The sequence below is a fragment of the Neoarius graeffei genome, chromosome 15, assembly GCF_027579695.1.
Source record: "Neoarius graeffei isolate fNeoGra1 chromosome 15, fNeoGra1.pri, whole genome shotgun sequence".
In the NCBI taxonomy this organism is placed as follows: domain Eukaryota; kingdom Metazoa; phylum Chordata; class Actinopteri; order Siluriformes; family Ariidae; genus Neoarius; species Neoarius graeffei.
The window spans coordinates 48,132,556-48,155,388 of record NC_083583.1 but is presented as its reverse complement, the minus strand read 5'-3'; the positions used below and the strand labels follow the sequence as shown (position 1 = coordinate 48,155,388).

The following is a 22,833-nucleotide window of genomic DNA, read 5'->3' as shown; positions in this document are numbered from 1 at the left end:
TCCTTTTCCCCTGGTGGGTCAGATTAAATACCAGTGTTACTGTAAATGTCCACTCCTCCTGCTGTAGATTGCAGGATACTGGGTGGAACCAGCCCTGTCTCCAGAGTAATTAGGTTCTTGACTAGCCTAGAACATGAGAGAGAACGGTCAATTCAAGTGCAGGACTGGGGTTCATTTCAAAAGGAAACCAATAAAGTTAGAGTAAGAGGTGGGGCTTAACTTTCTAAGGCAAAGGTGAGCCCTGCAGATATACCAATCCACCTAACCATCTGCCCATTCATAAACCCACACACCTATCCAACTACCCATCCATACACTCAACCACCCAACCATCCATCCACACTCACCCATCTATCTATCTATCTATCTATCTATCTATCTATCTATCTATCTATCTATCTGTCTGTCTGTCCATCCAACCACACCCCCACCCCTCCATCCATCTATCTACTCACTCACCTATCCACACTCCTACTCATCCATCTATCCACCCATCATATTTGTGTACCCATCCATCCATATATACATACGTACATCTGCTCACCCATCCATGCATCCATCATTTCATCTATACACCTACCCATCCATCTATCTATCCACCCATCCAACCAATTATTCACACATCCATCCATCCATCCATCCATCCATCCATCCATCCATCCATCCATCCATCCATCCATCCAAATAAATATCCACCCAATCATCCTTCCATACACCATCCAACCACCAATTAATCCATACACCCATCCTCCCATCCACCCTTCCTTCACTAACCTTTCCATCCACCCATCCATCCATCCACCCACCCTTCCTTCATTCATCCATCCATCCATCCCTATATTTTTTCAACACATCTTCCAATCTAATTGGACATTTAGAGGATCTGCCCATTATCTAGTAAGGGGCCATCATCAATGTTCACGTCATTAAATACATGTTTTAGCACATTTTTGATGACAGGCACTCCAATGAACTGAGGGTTTTCATGCAGTTTGCCACAGATGTTTATGACTCATTTTGGTTTTCAATTTGCATATAATATAGATTTAAAGCCCCAAATTATATCTTGGTCGTCATCAAACTACAGTCAGATAGATTTGGTTACTCTGTAGTTCATTGCCATTTTGTACATTACTGTAGCCATTTTCATGTTTAAATATGGAATTAGCAACTCATTAATCAAAGGTGGTTTAGCATTTTGTGGAAAGCTTACATTCATGATGTTGATGATGGTCCATTAAAAAGCTGAACCACATAATACCCAATTAAATGTGGTGAAATGTGTAAGAAAAACTCAGAATAAAAGACTATGGACAGGAGCGTGGGACCTTCTCAGTCTTTAAATTACAATGGCATCAGAAGTGAATATTACAGCAAGTCAAAGTTTCAAGAAACTCATTATTTTATGATACAAAGTTGTAATTTTGAGAATATTAACTTATTATTTCTGAGGATACTGTCATAATTTCAGGACAATTTCTTATTTTGAAATCCTTCATTATTTGGACATAGTAAAAGGTTTTATTTTTTCTTCACTGACAAGCAGGTTTTTGTACACCTACTACGAGCACTACTGGCAAAAATAATTAAACTTTTATTTGAATTATGTACAGTGGTGCTTGAAAGTTTGTGAACCCTTTATAATTTTCTATATTTCTGCATACCGTAAATATGACCTAAAACAACATCAGATTTTCACACAAAGGAGATTTCTGAGGACCTCAGAAAAAGCGTTGTTGATGTTCATCAGGCTGGAAAAGGTTACAAAACCATCTCTAAAGAGTTTGGACTCCACCAATCCACAGTCAGACAGATTGTGTACAAATGGAGGAAATTCAAGACCATTGTTATCCTCCCCAGGAGTGGTCGACCAACAAAGATCACTCCAAGAGCAAGGCGTGTAATAGTCGGCGAGGTCACAAAGGACCCCAGGGTAACTTCTAAGCAACTGAAGGCCTTTCTCATATTAGCTAATGTTAAGGAAAATGTTGACATCTGTCCATGAACTGAATCTCAAGAGAAGGTGGGTCATGCAGCAAGACAACAACCCTAAGCACACAAGTCGTTCTACCAAAGAATGGTTAAATAAGAATAAAGTTAATGTTTTGGAATGGCCAAGTCAAAGTCCTGACCTTAATCCAATCAAAATGTTGTGGAAGGACCTGAAGCGAGCAGTTCATGTGAGGAAACCCACCAACATCCCAGAGTTGAAGCTGTTCTGTACGGAGGAATGGGCTAAAATTCCTCCAAGCCGGTGTGCAGGACTGATCAACAGTTACCGGAAATGTTTAGTTGCAGTTATTGCTGCACAAGGGGGTCACACCAGATACTGAAAGCAAAGGTTCACATACTTTTGCCACTCACAGATATGTAATATTGGATCATTTTCCTCAATAAATAAATGACCAAATATAATATTTTTGTCTCATTTGTTTAACCGGGCTCTCTTTATCTACTCTTAGGACTTGAGTGAAAATCTGATGTTTTAGGTCATATTTATACAGAAATATAGAACATTCTAAAGGGTTCACAAACTTTCAAGCACCACTGTATATGTCAGTTATATAACTCAATTAAAGCAGATTATTGCCCTCGTTATTACTGTCATTATTAATGAAGATATGCTATAGGTTATAGAACATCATGTGGCACTTTCCCAACCTGAATAAATATTCATTCAAAGCTCAATTCTTTACCGTCGGTGTAAACGGTCAAACACAAGTGTTTCAACAGGGGTCTAGAATGTTGACTACAAACACTAAGTGAATTGATATTGACTGATATTGGCTGATTTCTCTTTTCTTTCTAAACCCTCTGGCTGGTTAAGTGAAGATTGCTAAAAGGCATTGTCTATAATGATAAGAGTTAACGTCATCAGCAACGGAAGCGTTAAAATCCATCCTAAGTTTGGCGAGGAAAAATGAGCTGTCAGCTGGAGAGCAGAAATGAGGTGCGTGTGTGTGTGTGTATATATATATATATATATATATATATATATATATATAAAAATCACACTCAGTCATACTCTTGCCATGGGCAGATGTGTGCATATCTAAGAGAAATGTGCCAAATCTAAAGAACGCTGCAACTCAATGTGTGAAAACACAGGCGCATAAACTTCTCCTAAACTTTCAAAGTGCTGTGTGTTGACTAAGCTTGAGGAAAGAAGAGCAAATTCCTTCTAACTCTTTGGGGTGGAGAGGGGGCGAGATACATGAGTGCTGAAGAAGAAGATACTGAAATGATTGAAGATAGTTTGAAAGATGAATTATGCATGAGCTGATGAAATATGAGCATATGTGGTGCATTTTCTTAGCGTCACTTTAATTTCATAGGGCATTAGTCACCCTAAAATGTAGTGAACACACATGAGACTTAAAAAGACCCTTATTCGTTGGTTGCAATGGTTTTGCATGTGATATTCAGGATAACTGCTCTTTATTTAGATTTACACAATTGAATCTATAGCTCATTTTAGTACTGCATTTTCACTGCTGTTGTAATGTGAACATTCATCGAAAAAAAGCACTCTGTCTGGTGGCTGTACCTTTTGTTGAGCTCGCACTGAATTAAGTTTTAATTCAGGACTACACTTTAATAGAAATGCAGCAATGCTGCAGCTATAATAGCTTCTCTTTCTTACAACATTAGCTCTGCATAATGAATAAAGGTTAATGAGAGATGGATCAGTGATAAATCTCAAATATTAAAATGGGTTGTATGAAAGGTTTATTGGAGCTCGATCTGGAATGCAGTGTGTGTGTGTGTGTGTGTGTGTGTGTGTGTGTGTGTGTGTGTGTGTGTAAATATGTTTGAGGCTAGCTCAGTGGGGAGACAAGCAACAGAAAAGCAAGAGGCTCTATCCATTACTCACCAGTGGCCATTCTCAACCTCTTCTAGGAACTGTACTAAATCTCCAGGCTCCAGCGACATCTCCTGTGGCGCTCGTGACTCGTACGTCAGCTGCACCTGAAAGTGACTGTGCTCCCCCTGGAAGTGTGGAAAGAAAAAAAAATTGAGAGAGAGCAGGAACACATTAACCCTCATGTTTTGTTCACGACTAAGAATCAATGTCTCATTGACCAAGGCCATGTCTTTTGTTTTCCCAGCAATATATATATTTATGGAAGGAAATACTCAAAACACATTCATATGCTTGGGGACCTTCATGATGGACTTCATGACATTTTCGCTTAAAATGTACATCAGTCCTATTATTTTTCTTGGTTATTTTTTATTTTTTTTATCTAAGGGCTAAAATAGTTGAACATAATCTCCGTTATATAAATTCCATTTTTAAAATAATTAATTATTTAAAATAAGTTTAAACCATTTACAAACAAAATATTTTCAAGTTTTTTTTAATTATTCAAATGATTTTAAGTAGTGCTGTCAAGCGATTAAAATATTTAATCGCGATTAATGTCGCGACAGTCATAGTTAACTCGCGATTAATCGCAATTTAATCGCACATTTTTGTCACATAAAAAAACATTGTAATTCTCTTATCAGCATAAAAAAGTGAATGGGCTTGCTTTGTACCAGTGTTTTTTTTTTTATTGCAAAGCATAACACGTCTTGACACAGCCACTGCAAAGTGAAACCTAAGCCGAGCACCGGCGCGGGGCTAGCAAGAGAACCATGAGTGAAATGATCTACTGTTTGAGTTAGTCTACAACTTTAATCAGAGAGACAGGTTACACAGTGACGGTAGGCTTGACATGCTTGATTATAATATAAAGTACACTATTATATTAAGTTTAAGTTGTTCGTTGATAAATATTGCATTGAATCTGATCTTTACTGTTTCAGCTCACTTAACACATTTTGTACTTTTACACTTTCTGCCTGTTGATGCGTCGCGCTGTCCAATCAGAGGCGGCCAAATTTGCATATTACAGGAAGGATTTCTGGGATAGCATTGAGTTTACAGTTCAGAGGGATCTGGCTTCTTTAGACGCTGTCTTCTTAAAACTGAATAAATATTTAAAAAGAGCCAAATGAGCCAGTCTTTTGAACAGCTCTTTTCAAAGAACGGATCACAAAGATGCGGATCCCATCAAAGAGCCATAAATCCCATCTCTACTAGCGCACCCTGCCCGCGCTGGTTCTTTGGGGGGGAACTCTGGCTGTGCGGGGCGTGGCATTACAGTCTAGCTGCTATCGGTTTTCTAAGCGAAGTCTCTGTTCCAAGTTCCTGGCAGTTTCAAAAGCTTATGAAAAACCTACATCATGTCACAGAGCGTTAATCTCGCGATAAAAAAATTATCGCCGTTAAAATTGAGTCAAGTTAATGCGTTAATAACGCAACATTTTTGACAGCACTAATTTTAAGATAATTATTTAAAATTAATTTTGTGTAATCATTACTTTGTTGTTCTAAGGGCAAAACAAGTGGAACATAATTTCAGGAATATAAATGGCATTTTAAAATTTGCAGCGTTTACTCTATTTGATTGACACTTGATCACATTCAGTTGCGGTCTGCCTGAGAGAGGTCAGTGGATCAATCGCAGTAGGAAAGCGATTCAACCCTGACCCAACTGCAGGAAGACAACCAAATACGCTGTATAACACTGGTTTGTGGGTTTTTTATTTGTATGTTTTTGAAGATAAGCTGCTAAACCAACTCAAAAGGTGCAAACGGAGCCAAAGGATAAATTTCTGCAGAAAAAGTGCTGCAGAAATAGGCTAGAGTAAATGTTCTGGAGATCTGAGCTGACGAACAGAAAAAGAAAATAAATATTGCATATGGTATACATTATTTAATTTAAAAAAAAGTATTTAAAATAAACGGTGTTCTCCATGCTTGGTGCCAATGGCATGTTTTTCTTTTTACATTGCTGTATTTCTGATCAATGAAAGTTTTATGTTTCAAGGCACAACTCTTCTTAAATTCCCCTCAGCCTGCGCCTCTCTCTCTCTCTCATATATATGTTTGTTTTTGGTTTGTGAGGTTATATGTGGTAGGAAGCACATTATCATTTCTATAGTACCGACTCACTCACAGGGACTTCTTTGGCAGTCGTCCCACATAGTCCTTCATAATCTATGGCTAGTATCTAATAATAAACAGATTTTTAAAAAACGTTGCTATTTAACAAACAAAAACATCCTTGTTGGTCAGAAGAAGCTTTCTGTAATGGTATGTTCATACAAAAACTGGCGAGAGCATTAAAACTTGCTCTGGCTAAGCTGCCAAGGACGCTGGTAAGTGCATAGTTGCTCTGAGACATAGATGAAATAAGTGGCTCCAAGTTCATTCAGAATGCTTCCTCTTGCAAACTTTATTTAAAATGGCCGCAAAGCAAACATACGTCAATCACTATCTTTGTGCCAACTGACCACGAGTAGGTTATAAGTTAACCTCATGGAATCTTTTAAACGTCAAGGTAAGAAATCGATCAATGAAGGAAAATAATGAATAATTATGATGAAATGTTCGGTAAGAAAATTAACTCATGACAAACTAATTAAAAGCCATTGTGCGGGTGTTTGTGCTGACACTAAGTTGATGCTAAGTCAAATTTCAACATGCAGTTTATTTGTTTATCTATTTATTTATTCATGTCCCTGTATGCAAACAGGGACACATCATAAATAATGTGCACTGCAATTATTAATTTTTCCTCCATTGCACGGTTTGAAAGGAACCAAAATTTACACAACTGTATCCTGTCGTATTCTTTCGAGCGGCGCACTTCTAAACTGCAACTGGTTGTTGCCGAACCGCATCATACCGTAGCTCATTACCATAACTGGACTTCAACTTTATTTGACCCCGAAAAGACGTGCTGCCAACTATTATGCCACTGTTCGCTGGTGAGAGGCGCTGGCTCATGTAGAAAACGAATGACTTCTGGTTGTTTTGATGCTCTCGCCGTGTTTGGTGTGAACGTAGCATAAGGAGTCTCCAGTGTCAGCACTTTGTTATGGTCAATATATTTTCCATCATGAGAAAGTCTTCAGGACAATGGACTTGACTGTTTCTCACAAGCTGAGCTTTTTGTCTTATTAACTTCAAAACAGAGAGCGAGGGGAAAAAAAGAAAAGTGGGCGAGTCAATGACACAACAGCTACTGTATAAAGCAAGTGAGAACAGGAAGCAACTTGCTCATCAACGTTCCACAACATTAAATGCAACTATAAATACTTAAAAAAGCAAAGCATGTGATTCATCTCATCTCATCTCATTATCTCTAGCCGCTTTATCCTTCTACAGGGTCGCAGGCAAGCTGGAGCCTATCCCAGCGGGGTACACCCTGGACAAGTCGCCAGGTCATCACAGGGCTGACACATAGACACAGACAACCATTCACACTCACATTCACACCTACGGTCAATTTAGAGTCACCAGTTAACCTAACCTGCATGTCTTTGGACTGTGGGGGAAACCGGAGCACTCGGAGGAAACCCACGCGGACACGGGGAGAACATGCAAACTCCACACAGAAAGGCCCTCGCCGGCCACGGGGCTCGAACCCGGACCTTTTTGCTGTGAGGCGACAGCGCTAACCACTACACCACTGTGCCGCCTATCATGTGATTCATTGATAAACTAAAAACTGTAACTGTCAGCAAATCGCTGTGGTATAAGAGGAATAAAACACTTTGGGATGTGCTCTTAGAAGAAAATAATTTACTTCTGAGCAGATTATTGCGAGGTCGGGCCGTGATTTATTTTCCTATAACAACTTGTCCCATTGCGTTTTATTCCTTATTTCATTTTGATTCAAAGACAATCAGCAGACACCAGTGATGCAGATTAAACACAGTGAGATAGTCATGGAGAATCATCTGAGAGAAAATAAAAAAGATGACCTGGAGAGGTTTTAAAAGTTATTTTATCTCATTTTAAGCGTTCAACAGTGCTTTCTAGTGGTAAAGCTGAAAGTTAAAAGGGAAACCTTTACTCAGTGGGATGTATCAGATGGTGTCTTCTGATTCTCAGCTATGGCACTCTGATCGAGCCTTTCTTCTTAATCAGATCTTTTGCTCTTATCCTTTAGGCGGATTAAAAGATGCCCTGGGGTATTTAAAACTGGAGGAGAGCCCGCAGCAGGATAAGCTTTATCACTTTTAGTTTGTTAAATGTCAAGTCTCGTCAACTTCGATAACCGGCATCTGAAATAGCAATGTGTCATTAAAAGTTTTTTTTTTCCCCTCTAAAGAGATTGAGAAGATTTCAGGCGAATGTGTAAGGGTGGAAATACAGATAACACTTTTAATACAGCTGATGCATATTTGCTGATTATCAGGGTTACTATTAACTCAATGCATCAAAGACACAGTAATATGGGAAGACTGCGTACATTTTTGTTACCGCTGTCTTCCTCTCCATCTGAGGAATTTGAGAGCTCTTCAGCACTGGATGGGATGGTCTCAAAGTCTTCGGTGTCCATTGAGGGTAAACGGCGCTGGGTCCATCCTTGAGGGATAAAAAGATCACATGAATCATTGAGGGGAAAAAAACCCCACTACACTTTCAGAAAAAGGAGGGCTCAAAAGGTTCTACTACATTAAAAAGGAGCCTTGAGAATCAGACATCAGTTTTTCACTTTCTCTCTCTGATGATTACCTGGCTGAGAGGTGGACCTAGGCACAGTGGGCTTGGTACTTGTTGTACCTTTATTTTTGCTGTCAGCAGGAAGAGCACCTCGCAAAGCATCTGAGAGAAAAGTACCCTTTTAATCAACATCCGCATCCGACAATGTGGGACGGCACAGCACCACACATAAGCATGCAAATAAAATATCACTAGTGATCTGCAATAAACCCCATCACCAATTTCAAACAAACAAACAAACAAACAAACAAACAAACCACAACAACAATAAACCAAACCAAAAAAAAAACCTGCAGCTATTTGCACGCTCGGAAAATAAAAGTGGGCTTGCCGAACATTCTTGCCATTTCCTTATTTAGCAACACGTTTAGCTAAGCTAGTCAGCTACCTACATTTAAACAAACACGAATCAAACATTGCAGACATTGAACATCAAAGTAGAAGTTAGTAGCTGATAAGTTAGCTAATAATGGGTTGAGTATTACATCATGTAATTGAAAGCAAATAATTAAAAAGTTAGCTAACATTTAGGTAAATATGTCATAAAAACGATTAGTCAGATTCTCTAGCTCAGGTCTGGAACCCAGGTCTCTAGCAAGCTATAATCAATATATCTACAGTGGTGCTTGAAAGTTTGTGAACCCTTTAGAATTTTCTATATTTCTGCATAAATAGGACCTAAAACATCATCAGATTTTCACACAAGTCCTAAAAGTAGATAAAGAGAACCCAGTGAAACAAATGAGACAAAAATATTATACTTGGTCATTTATTTATTGAGGAAAATGATCCAATATTACATATCTGTGAGTGGCAAAAGTATGTGAACCTCTAGGATTAGCAGTTAATTTGAAGGTGAAATTAGAGTCAGGTGTTTTCAATCAATGGGATGACAATCAGGTGTGAGTGGGCACCCTGTTTTATTTAAAGAACAGGGATCTATCAAAGTCTGATCTTCACAACACATGTTTGTGGAAGTGTATCATGGCACGAACAAAGGAGATTTCTGAGGACCTCAGAAAAAGCGTTGTTGATGCTCATCAGGCTGGAAAAGGTTACAAAACCATCTCTAAAGAGTTTGGACTCCACCAATCCACAGTCAGACAGATTGTGTACAAATGGAGGAAATTCAAGACCATTGTTACCCTCCCCAGGAGTGGTCGACCAACAAAGATCACTCCAAGAGCAAGGCGTGTAATAGTTGGTGAGGTCACAAAGGACCCCAGGCTAACTTCTAAGCAACTGAAGGCCTCTCTCACATTGGCTAATGTTAAGGAAAATGTTGACATCTGTCCATGAACTGAATCTCAAGAGAAGGTGGGTCATGCAGCAAGACGATGACCTAAGCACACAAGTCGTTCTACCAAAGAATGGTTAACTAAGAATAAAGTTAATGTTTTGGAATGGCCAAGTCAAAGTCCTGACCTTAATCCAATTGAAATGTTGTGGAAGGACCTGAAGCGAGCAGTTCATATGAGGAAACCCACCAACATCCCACAGTTGAAGCTGTACAGAGGAATGGGCTAAAATTCCTCCAAGCCGGTGTGCAGGACTGATCAACAGTTACCGGAAACGTTTTGTTGCAGTTATTGCTGCACAAGGGGGTCACACCAGATACTGAAAGCAAAGGTTCACATACTTTTGCCACTCACAGATATGTAATATTGGATCATTTTCCTCAATAAATGAATGACCAAGTATAATATTTTTGTCTCATTTGTTTAACTGGGTTCTCTTTATCCACTTTTAGGACTTGTGTGAAAATATGTTTTAGGTCATATTTATGCAGAAATATAGAAAATTCTAAAGAATTCACAAACTTTCAAGCACCGCTGTATTATACTGTGCAAATAAAACCAGTAGAAATGTATAACTTGTCATAATGACTATCTGCTATTATAAAACTCACTAGCCAAGTTCACCAGCAAGTTAGCTAAAGATTACACTGTGTAAATCACTTGCCAAGTTTGCTAATGAGATAGCTAACCATTACATTGTGTTAATAACTAGCCTTATTCACTAGCTTATGATTACATGTATTTCTTCGCCAAGGTGCAAATAGTCTGTACTTAAAAAAACAAAACAAAAAACAAACAAACAAACAAACAAAAAAAACATACTCAGTGAGCACATTGAATTACACAACACACTTAGGTGAAAAAAAAAAAACAGAGAGGAATTTAATTAATACTAGCAACCTTTCTGCCCATGGCCTCATGCACATTCATATCACAGCACGTCAGACATTCACACCAAAACCGAGGTCACTCCATCACTTCAAACATGTATTACAAACATGACATTCTACATGCCCAGGTCCTGGCTTCTCTGCGTAGTACCTTCATAACCAAATGGCGTGGGGTCACTCTTAATTTGGTGTCTCTTGCTTTTAATGGTTGCAGAAAGAGGACCTGAGTGAAGCAATGGGAGTTTATTAAAGCAAATATGGCACCAATCTCTTCTGACAAAGAAAAGAGCATCTAGATAATGGACATTGAATGAGCTTTCACTCCTCTGCAGGCGTAGAATTTTCTCATCATACACGGGAACAGTGGCGGAAACAAAGTCCAAGAAAGAATATGCTCCTTTCTAAATGTCAGCTTATTATGAGTTGTTGTTTATTACTGATGAGATTCTTTTGAAATATCATTTTATCACCACGCCGAACAGTGCACACCGCATGCACACGCACACACACATACACACCTCGAGGCAACATCAGCATAACGTGCACAAATGGCATCTCAATGACGTCATATGCAGCTTGTTTGCTAATAAGTAAAACACCTGCACTATGTCTTTTTAGATCACTGTTACTGGATGTTCTTATTGTTTAGTTTTTATAGCCCAAAGCTGGTGTTAGACTTGTAAAGGTCCTTTAAATCTGGCTTTACGGCCAAGGTTGCTGTCAGAGACGTAAATTGCTTAGCACTGGTTTAGGTTGGTGGTCTTAGAATGCATAATATGATCTGCTTACTGAAGACAGATTTAGTGTCATTGTGACCAAGGACAGTCAACAAAAAGTTTTGAAAGTATCAGAAAATGTAGTAAAATCTCAGTGTGACCACTGCTATGACACTCATCTAAAATCCACCTATCCTATCCACCATAGATAGCGACAAATATGGGTGTGGCAATGATGACAATGGGCAGAAAAAATATCCTTATTACCTCCAGCTCAATTTGACAAATGTTTCTGTTCATGCAAGACCATTTTACGCATGACAACATATTGCGCTGACTGATGACATAAGCTGAATGATAATTTGATGAGCTTCATTGTACAGTATAATCCAGCATGAAGAACACTTCATCACACAGTCTGTTATATAATTTGTCCAAGATTTTACTGGGATCACCTCATATACTGTGACAAATAAGACTGCTGCACTCAAGTTACATTTACATATATGGCATTTGGCAGACGTCCTTACCCAGAGCCACTTACAGAACCACTTTCAAGTGTCTATCAATAAATACATCCTGATACTGGTTCACTAGGTCATGGACTAAGAGTACTATCAGTCTAAAAAACTCTGTTGGGGAAGTAATATAGTATGAAAAATAGAGACAATGCAAGAAATATTTTTTCTTTTTAAATAACAAAGTGCTACTTTAAGTACTCCACAGTGTACGTGTAAGCACGGTGTAGGATTATCACTTGTTCCTCCATGTCAGATTATACAGTGGTGATCTTCTAACAACAGACCCATGTTTAAAGAAAATTTCTGCATTCTGCTTATTTCATCAATCAGCAAAGTCCGGGTTGGTTGGATCAGAGTTGGACAGTAACGAAGCACATTTACTTGAGTACTGTACTTAAGCACACTTTTTGAGTATCTGTACTTTACTTGAGTATTACTTTTTTTTGGAAACTTATGACTTTAACTTCACTACATTTGAAAGACAAATATCGTACTTTTCACTCCTCTACATTTCTGTCAAGGTCCTCGTTACTATGAAGCGGCTTTGAAAGTGGATGTTTTTTCTTTTCTTTTCTAAAATGTGATGGTTTTTTCGCAGGTGACACAGAGACTGCCCATCAGTAATCACTAGGGTCACGTCACGTCCGTAGACTGTATAAAATCAAGTCCAATTATTTCTCAACAGCTTTATTTGAAGACAATCAGTTGATGGCAGAATGGAAGGAGGCGGTTCTTCTGGAGAACGCACACACTCATGGCTTTACCTAGAACCCATGTTTCAGTTTTCTGAAAGGATTAAAGATTCATTTTGTTTTAAATGTTTGCTTTGTTTGCCGAAAACGAACCACATCACGGCCTACAAAAACTCACCATCCAACCTGGGGAAGCATATTGAGCTATATAAACGTTTTATTCCAAGAGAAAGCTTGTAGTGAAGCTGTCTGTGCTTTTAGAGCTAGCGATAATGGTGCAATAGCTATGCAGTCTGGTTAGTCAAATGACTTTCTATGGATTTGCCCGCCAAGTTGCCGTAGCCTTGTCCACGGCTAACGGTTACACATAGCTAGTTAACTTGGATACTGTTAGTTCGCATGTAAAAACAGAGTTATGCTAACATGAATAATGTTATCTGAAGTCCTTTCAGAAACATGTTTTAGCGTAATCTTGCCAAATGAACAGAATGTAGAAATCTTTCTTTTCCAGTAGCATTAGCTACCCAATATGATTTCGAGTTTGAAAAGAGTTTGCTAGCAGGTCAGGTGGAGCTTCACTGACTAGCTAGCTTAACTTTAAACCACCATGATGGCACAGCATGCGTTCATTTTGTGAATTCACAGTTCTGTCTTTGGTAACGGCGTTAGGTTTTGTAAGCGTTGTGGCAATAATGCAACAATGCGTTGACAGAAAATGTCCTTTTAATACTTAAGTAGTTTTAAAAGCAAGTAATTTAGTACTTTAACTTAAGTAAAAATTTGACTGGACAACTTTCACTTGTATCGGAGTAACATTTGACCAGTGGGATCTGTACTTTGAGTTAAGTAATAAAGTTGGGTACTTTGTCCACCTCTGGGCTGGATGCATGAAAAAGTCATAAGTAAATAAATTCTACACATTTGCTTCCTAATTAGTGAGCTACTGAAAAGGTAGGATATGCAACGTTGGAGAAACCAGCTAGAGTAAGGTAGATTTTGAAAATAGCCAACTAAAAAAATCCCACCCTCTCCATTCAGGCCTCCCTCCAAAGCCACTCAGCCAAAACACATGAACACACACTGCCTGACTACTGCTGGAGGATGAGGAAAATAAGATATTCCTCAAAAAACAAAACAAAACAAATAAATTACCTGTCCAACAGAAATTCAGGAACTACAGCATCACTTTTCAGGCCCTTAAACTCCCTCAGTTGTCATCATCATTGAAAAGCCATAATGATGTTAACTTTAGTTTGACCCCTTGCTTTATCCAAGCTCTCTTTTTTTGTCATAGCCTTTTCTATTTCAATCTCTCTTTTCTTGCTTTGTTCAGCAGTGCAAGCTGTTGTAGTTAATAATGTTAGGTGTAACTAGAAATTTTGGCTCCCCTTTCTTGTGCGCTTAGCGCAGTAGCTTTAGCAATATGTCTGTCTAACCTTGTGGAAGACTCCAATCACACGAAATGAGTGCACAGGCAGAGTCCACGCAGGTAGGTCGATAGATAAGCAGGTAGGCCATCCAATCATTTCATGCAGACTGAATGAAATAACTGGACAGGCTTTTCACAGCCGTGCGACTGCCAGAAATGACGGATTGTTTTCTTTTTACTGAAAGAACATTTGATTTATTCATTACTGTTAGGATGCAAAGAAAATGTCCAGAAATACAAAAAAAAATGTTTCTAAAATAAATTGCCTACCCTAGCTTTAACTAGAAGCTGTAATTTATTTCCAGGCTATGTCTCTTTTTGCTCTGTCTTGACAGAACTATGATGAAACATTATAGAGACATTTCTCTCTTTTGCCACAATTCAACAAACTGCTCTTCTTTGAAATCCCAAATGTTTCAACGAGCAAAGAATTCTTTGATAATGTGCAGTTTTTGTCTGGGACAGCAACATCGGGCTGAAAATCGTATGGTGTAAAGCCAGCTTTCGACGAGTCAGAATATTTATTCAGTCATTGTCTGTAGACAGTGGTGTGTTAGTACCTAAAAAAAGGAATTATGTTGATTAGTCACAGGAGGAATGTTGCATTAAGGGAAATGAATCTGCTTATCACATGGTGAGTGTGGAGATTAAATAAGTCATCACTAAGTGCGGATGATCAAAAAAGACCACGTTGTGCTGATGTCGCTGAGACTTAAACTGCTTGCGTCATGCTGATGTATGTGTGCTGGTTCATTTCTTGGAGTGGGTGGAATTTATGCGAATCTTTATTTCATGCATTTTATACCTTTTTAAAAAGTGTGAACAAATATCTATTTTACTTTATGAGTCATTAGTCTGGCTGTCTCATCCTTGGCGGAAGGCTGTCTCATTCTTCGAGACATGCTGCCTCATAGATAAACGTGTTGAGTGTAGAATGAGTGAAAGGAAACATGGCCATCTACTACCTTTTGTGCGTGTGGTAGAGGAAGTACTGATGGAGGAGGCTAAAGAGAAGCGACGAGGAACTTCGGTCTCCTTAGGTGTTGGCTCTGGAGCAAAAAGCAGGTAAGGGTTAGTAATTAGGCCAGAAAGAGGGAAGGAAGATTAGAGCGGTAGAAGACAAACATTCTGTGTGCAAATGATGAAAACCATGCTCTGCGTCTAAGTATTGATTCCTGTTTTCTATAGGGTTCAGCTGTAAGGGCAGGTGTTGTTTTTATCTCTAGCAACACAACTTTAACTTGATTCATTTTCCCAGAGTCTGTTTTATTTACTGAATCTCTCCAGCAGCCAAACACTTGATTTGGCAACTGACAAACGCATGATGAATGAAGCGGAGAAAAGGAAATGTGAGATGATAATGACAAACCGTGGACACTCCAGCAGTCCACTGCTTCACAAACCCTGCATGAAAAATCAATGACAGATATGCTAACATGATGAAATTTATTGGCAGCCTCAAGTTCTCAAGCAGGAGTCAGCTCAGGAATCCAATACATGTAATATTGACACGTTGTCCTGGAATGTCACCATGACTGATTCGCCATACTGACAGCCTTAACCACAGACATCGTTGTTGAAGGATGAACTACACAATCAAAGTACCAGGTGGAAGCTACACATAAACTGAGCTCAAGCAAAGTACACCCTTTGCTGCAGTATGCCGTATGAAAAGATATACACTACCGTTCAAAAGTTTGGGGTCACTTTGAAATGTCCTTATTTTTGAAAGAAAAGCACTGTTCTTTTCAATGAAGATCACTTTAAACTAATCAGAAATCCACTCTATACATTGCTAATGTGGTAAATGACTATTCTAGCTGCAAATGTCTGGTTTTTGGTGCAATATCTCCATAGGTGTATAGAGGCCCATTTCCAGCAACTATCACTCCAGTGTTCTAATGGTACAATGTGTTTGCTCATTGCCTCAGAAGGCTAATGGATGATTAGAAAACCCTTGTACAATCATGTTAGCACAGCTGAAAACAGTTGAGCTCTTTAGAGAAGCTATAAAACTGACCTTCCTTTGAGCAGATTGAGTTTCTGGAGCATCACATTTGTGGGGTCGATTAAATGCTCAAAATGGCCAGAAAAATGTCTCGACTATATTTTCTATTCATTTTACAACTTATGGTGGTAAATAAAAGTGTGACTTTTCATGGAAAACACAAAATTGTCTGGGTGACCCCAAACTTTTGAACGGTAGTGTATATGAGTGTAAATATTCATATCTAAAGATTGCTTTATATCAAATGAAACAATCTTATACAATGTAAGAGCGCATGTTCAATCCAGCCCTAGAAAAGCCAGGAATAAAAACTGAAGTGGAATTTTGAATCAAATAAATTTGTCAAATGGTAATACACATCTTTTTTTTTTTTTTTTAAATGCCAACAGCATGACGGAGGCACATTGAAACAGTACACGATGACATTCGCTTGAGCGCAGGGAATTTCACCTTTCATGTTTTCTTTTATTTCAGTGCACCACTTGGCCTATTTTACTCACATCTGAATTCCTTTGAGAATCTAAGAGTGTGATAATAATTCTCCCGCTCTGACAAAGAGCACCCTGGGTTCATGTGGTCTATTTAGCTGCCATTCATAACGTCGAGAGAAAAAAAAAAAAGCACGTGTATGGCGAGATGACTGACAAGGATGGCGATGAGGATGATTTATCATGATATGGAGAAAGGGAGACAGTTTGAGGCTGGACTGCACTCTGAAGGACGTGTGAGATGTAAGACAGAAAAATGGCGAAGACTTTGTAGCATTACCTGATGGCAGGGACCTGCGATTGGACAGGCCATGTAAGGTGAAGCGCTTTCTAGCCAGAGCTGAAGATGGGTCTGAACTAAGGTTGGACATAGCACCAGCTAAAGGAGGCAAGCGGAGAAGGACAGAAGCACACTAGTAAGTGAGGGGTTAGTGACAAAGTGACAGAGATAGAGAGGCAGGGAAAGAGCCTAAACATATATGCGTTATCTACTTGGGCCAATTCAACATTTTCAGTGATATCTTGAAATCTCACACGTCTTAAATGGAACTGACTGGGTTGTCTTATGTCAGAGTTTGTGGGTTGGTAGGCACCATACCCATATGCATGTGCACAAGCACTGAAAAAGTGAGTTTTTCATAATATGTCCTATTTAACAAAATTAACCGTTAAACACCACTCTCATGCCACTTTCATGCTTGAAGCATTGCAAGACAGAAGCATCTCACAAAATACAATGCCTAAACTTCTCCAGTGCGAATATAGTAATAACAGTCAGCTCATAATCTCATCAGGTTGGACTAGCTATGCAAGGTATGCAAAGTATAAATCCTATGGAACAGCTGGAGCCAACACTACCAAATCTGCAGTAGCAAAACGCAACTCATCCTGGGTCAATCTGTCAGTTGCAACATCTTACATCACTTCTAAAGTTCCATGTCAGCCGTCTTCCAGAGAGTTTGAAGGACAGTTAGTTCTGCAAACTAATTTCGCCATGTGCCCTTGAAGAGGACTTGCAATGCCTTTCCTACAGAAGCAGTGCCACAATTGTAATAAAACAGCATAATTGCAGACTCGTAGGTTCTCTAATGGCGTTAACACATCAGCCAGTCTGGGGTGCCAATCTCAAAGTGATGTCAAAGCGGTTTTCCCTTTTGAAACTAAAACATTCTTGAAGAATACAGGGTCTGACTGCCCTAAAATCACAATGCTCAGAACATTTTGACAGCAAATATTCAAAGTGAAACTTTGAAAACTTTAAAAAGCCAGACCCATATCAAAGCTCGAGGATAAAACAAGTTCTGCCTACAGCTCACAGCTTTTGTCATCACTCTTACCACAACAATTTTCAAACCAAACAGCCAGATTGTGCCACAGTATGTGGCTTATCGCTTGCTAAAAAATAAATCTTTGAGTCTCATTAGTGGAGTGATATTTCTGCAAGAAGACAGCTGCTAATATTGCAAATTATTATCAATAAATCATTTTCACAAGCAGTAGCTAAGACCGAAACGGCACACAGATTTTCTTTTCATGAAGCTCTAAATCTGCAAAGAAATCTATATCTACAAAGTGTGACTCAAACAGTCTGAAAATAAGCATGCCAGTTGTTAGGGTTTTTTTTTTCCCGTTTTGAAGGTACGGTTTAATAACAGATTTCAGAGGCATTGGCACAAGTGCACGGGGGCTGGTGTGAGGCACGAGGTGCAGATGCCAATCAGCATAAAGGACGAAGCGAATCGTACCGCTCTGCTCCCAGAGCTCATTTTCTCCTGTTTTATTAACACAGCTTTGAGCCAGTGGGCCGATGAAGAGGCCTTTTGTCCTCAGAGGAGTGACATACCTGTCACATTCACTTACACACATAGGGTTTACGTCTGCAGATCACAACAGCAGTATTTACAGGATCAATGCATCGTGATAGTAAGTATAGCCATCTTGATTTGTATTATATTCTGATAAAAAGCTTTATCAATTGTAATACATTCAACAGAAACGTGGACCTCCTGGCTGCACTGTTTTATAAATTTCATCAGACTCAGGGCTTTTTTTTTTAATAAAAAAAAACACAAGAGGCACAGGGTTTCACGAGTGGAGCAACAGAGAAGCGTTCACCCTATCGTCTAGAGGTTGTAAGGTTGAATCTCAGTGTCAGTCACAGCAATAATAGTCAATTGTTGGTGTCTGTGAGTTCATGTATGTGGAAAAGTATGGATGATTCTTTCCTCTGTGTGTATTTCACATTTTGAACTTGGTTCAAAAAGATGTGTCCCTTATTAGCTCATCCAGCCAACAAGCGATGAGCGTATGCCATCGTGTTGTCCATCTGTTGTCTGTAATTCATCCACATTTCACGAAAATCGTTTCTTCTCTCTCAATTCTTCACCGATTTTATTCTTTTTGGCAGGAAGGTAGGTCTGCCTGGGGTGCATATAGCTGCTACCCAAATTTGCATAATTGCAATTAATAATGAAGATATGGAGTAATTAAGCCCTAACGAGCAATTTCCACACAAATCGCTTCTTCTCCCTCAATTCTTCACCGATTTTGATTCTTACTGGCATGAAGGTAGGGGTACCTAGGGTGCATATAATTTCTACCCAGATTTGCTTAATTACAATTATTCATTAAGTTATGGACTAATTAAGCCTTAATAAGCAGTTCAACAAAAATCACTTCTTCTCGGTCAATTCCTCGCCATTTTGGATTCTTTCTGGCAAATAGGTCGGTATTTCTAGGGTGTATATAGCTTCTATATACAGCCTGTATATAGTTTGCAACATTTATTGTGTAAGGTGGCCCACTTTAGATCATTCCTTCTGGACTAGACGGGGCCGGAATGAGCTACGTCGTTATTGACGGTCTCGTTGGTGTTTGTCTTATGATGAGGCGAGCTGGCTGGTGGATGTGAATTGGCCAACACTAGATTATGGAGAAAACCGGCCAGTTAAATTAGTACTTAACAAACTAACACTTGACAACCTTTAATTGTGGGTTTGTTTTGTGATCTAGCACATTATAGGAATCCTATAATGATGGAGTATCAACCCTCTGTTTTAGTTGGGTTTACCAAAGGATTTAAATTCCATAGAAGTCATTGAGAAAATTCCGAGTGCACAAGACCCTCAGGAAACAGTACAAATGTAAAATGAGTTTGGGTTGGAATGAATAATTTATATAAGGAGTTGTGGTTAGGTGTGCTGTTGCAATATTCAAACAAATCAACTACTTTCATTCCATTTAAGAACCTAGAGTACACCAGAGGCTTAGTGCTGTGCCATTTATCTAATGTGGTCTGATTATACTTCACTTATATACTCCAAGGGTTGACATGAATAACAAATATGACTTCTAATACCGGGGTGGCATGGTGGTGTAGTGGTTAGCACTGTCACCTCACAGCAAGAAGGTCCGGGTTCAAGCCCCGTGGCCGACGAAGGCCTTTCTGTGTGGAGTTTGCATGTTCTCCCCGTGTCCACGTGGGTTTCCTCCGGGTGCTCCGGTTTCCCCCACAGTCCAAAGACATGCAGGTTAGGTTAACCGGTGACTCTAAATTAACCGTAGGTGTGAATGTGAGTGTGAATGGTTGTCCGTGTCTATGTGTCAGCCCTGTGATGACCTGCCGACTTGTCCAGGGTGTACCCCGCCTTTCGCCCGTAGTCAGCTGGGATAGGCTCCAGCTTGCCTGCGACCCTGTAGAACAGGATAAAGTGTCTAGAGATAATGAGATGAGATGAGACTTCTAATACTTCTAATAATGAGACTTCTAATAATGTATGGGTGTTCTCTCACATGTGAGTCTCTAGTACTTAGCGTTTATATCAGCTAATTTCTTGTCTCCATGACAGCAATGCATTTTTAATTAGTGGTGCCATTTACTGTAATATGTTCCATGTACAATGGCAAGTCAACTCAATGACAAGTGACTTACTGATAAAATATTTCAGTCCACTGTATTTAGTTAGTCGTTAGGAGAAGTAGTCTCTTGTCTAGTGAGTCTAGTAGTCTAGTGATGTTGACGTTAGATGACAAATTGCGTACATACACAAAACCGAGCTGTAAAAAGTGGAACAGAAATTTGAAGCCTTCATATGAAGTCAGGAAAATACACTTTTGGCTTTGCATCTGTGCAAACGTGGGGAACGTGTCTAGAGATGAGAAAGTTCCAAATGTTGGACCGAATTAGGTAATAAAATCCTTTTGAGTTGGCATATTTTGAATGTCACAGCTCTGTTGGGCTTCTCCACCCATGTACAGTATGTGCATGAGTTGTTTGTTTACAGCCAGGCGACTTGGTGAGAAAAGGAAAGAAACCACACAAATCTACCCAAATTAGCAATGGGTCAGCGTTATCTGGTGTTACATGGCATTATACCAAGAAATTAGACTCCATGCTTAAATGCAGGGGAAGCCATTCAGATTAAGCATTAAATTTTTAAGACCAGTTGATTCAACTTGGTACTATGATCAACTGAAAATGATCTGTTTGACTTGAAAACCCTCATGAACATCCAAGAATGTTTTTTTTCTTTTGACACAGCTCATAAGTGTGCTTATTTTTCTATAACAGCATGTCTTCAAGTGTCTTATTCCTTTTAAACAACATCAATTTTCCAACACTTATTTATTGTAAAACTAGACTGCCTTTCCATTTCATAAAATCGGTGAACTTCAGTTCCCCCTGAAATTTGGTCATTGTGATATATGTTTATTTCTGTAATATCTCACAAAATATCAGGCCATTCTGTGGCTGGGAAGTTATTTCATTTGAGGAGATTCCCTAGCAAATAATATGCATGAAATCGCTCGCTTTGCACAGTCAAACAGACAGAGGAAGTCCGTGTGCGCGTACGCAGGTTTACCACCTTCTTCTTCTTTTGGGTTTTATGGCAGCTGGAATCCACAGTGTTGCATTACTGCCATCTACAGGTTTACCTTGCCCGTGCACTGACAGTTACATAATCTGTCACTAAACGAACAGCTGATCACACCGAGGTGCTCGCGGATCGCCGATATTTATTAGTTTGGTCCTGTGTTTCCTTTCCTTCACAACATAACATCTTTTCTTCTCGCTTTCCGTTACTGTAGTTGGCCTTTCATGTTTCATTCTCACACTCACGTCCTCTATTTTTCTCTCCTGTTTCAAATTTGTATCCCACAATGCCTTGCACGAACGGGGAAAGTCCACCACGTGATGCATGACGTAGTATGTTGAATTGGGTCATGCTGAAGCAGGAAAAAATAGCGGAGAATTTAGGGCCATGTGGCCCTAAATTCATTAATTGTTCTATTAGGGGAAAAAAAACCTAATAAAACTGGAAGGCTGTGATTCGAATTCAGTAGCTTTCGGTCCACTAAACAAAAATAATTGGGTATCAGGGAAAATTCTTTTCATGGCCTACACTTGGAAAATCTGAAAGGCAGTCTACCTTTAAAGTGGCACATCATAGTTTTAATCTGTCTGTAGTTACATTTCATTTCATGGACTGTCCATGAAACAAATTCATTCCGATCATCCCTTATGTTATTCACAATTATAAACAGTCTTTCCCTCACCAGTCCCTTTTTTCCTCTTTATTGAAGTTAATAAAAGGAAAACATGCAGCTTGTCATGTTACCTAGAAACAAGAAAGCTCTCCATCCAAAAGATTTTCCAGTAATGGAAAAATTACAGACCTGGAGACTGACATCCTTGTAGAAGAATTCTTAAACAATGCTTTTTTTTTGTATGTTTGTTTAGAAATATGTCTATTATTAGTGTTGAATTATGCAGAGCATCCACCACTATGTAAGAGCTTATGAATTAACAGTTACTATAGAAACGATAACGTATTAGAATGAGCGCATTAATATAAACCTGTGAGTCATGCTGTTATAGAAAATCAACACCTTCGGACCAAACAAATTTGAGAATTCTACAACACTGTGGTACAATCAGTAATAATTATCCTTATAAATCATTTAAGGACAATTCCAGGAGGCAGAAGAAGCATAAGTGAGAGAGACAGTTCTGAGACACAGAGAGCTGAGTGTGGTGCCAAATAACACTCCGTTATCCATGAATGAGAGCTTGGATGGCAGCCTTTTGGAATTGCAAATAATTTCACGATTAAAGATGGTGGCATAAATACTGAACAGTAGGTAAGCAGGGAGTCGCTGTAGAATAGGCTGCTCATGGTTATTTCACTTCTCGGTTTGTACTGCTCACTAACTGAAGAGCTTTTC

General features: G+C 39.1%; 1 protein-coding gene across 7 annotated transcripts in view; it reads right to left on the bottom strand.

Annotated features, from left to right (window-relative positions):
- Nucleotides 1-22,833, bottom strand: part of mcf2l2 (MCF.2 cell line derived transforming sequence-like 2) — a 176,438-nt gene that overhangs the window by 2,705 nt on the left and 150,900 nt on the right. For 6 of the 7 annotated variants that reach the window (XM_060941525.1, XM_060941530.1, XM_060941526.1 and 3 more), the window contains 3 exons: nt 8,313-8,428; nt 3,875-3,990; nt 32-126 (listed from right to left, as the gene is read on the bottom strand). In XM_060941525.1, the coding sequence (XP_060797508.1) occupies nt 32-126; nt 3,875-3,990; nt 8,313-8,428 (327 nt within the window). The remainder of the gene's footprint in view (nt 1-31; nt 127-3,874; nt 3,991-8,312; nt 8,429-22,833) is intronic. The other variant, XM_060941531.1, reaches the window with a different exon arrangement.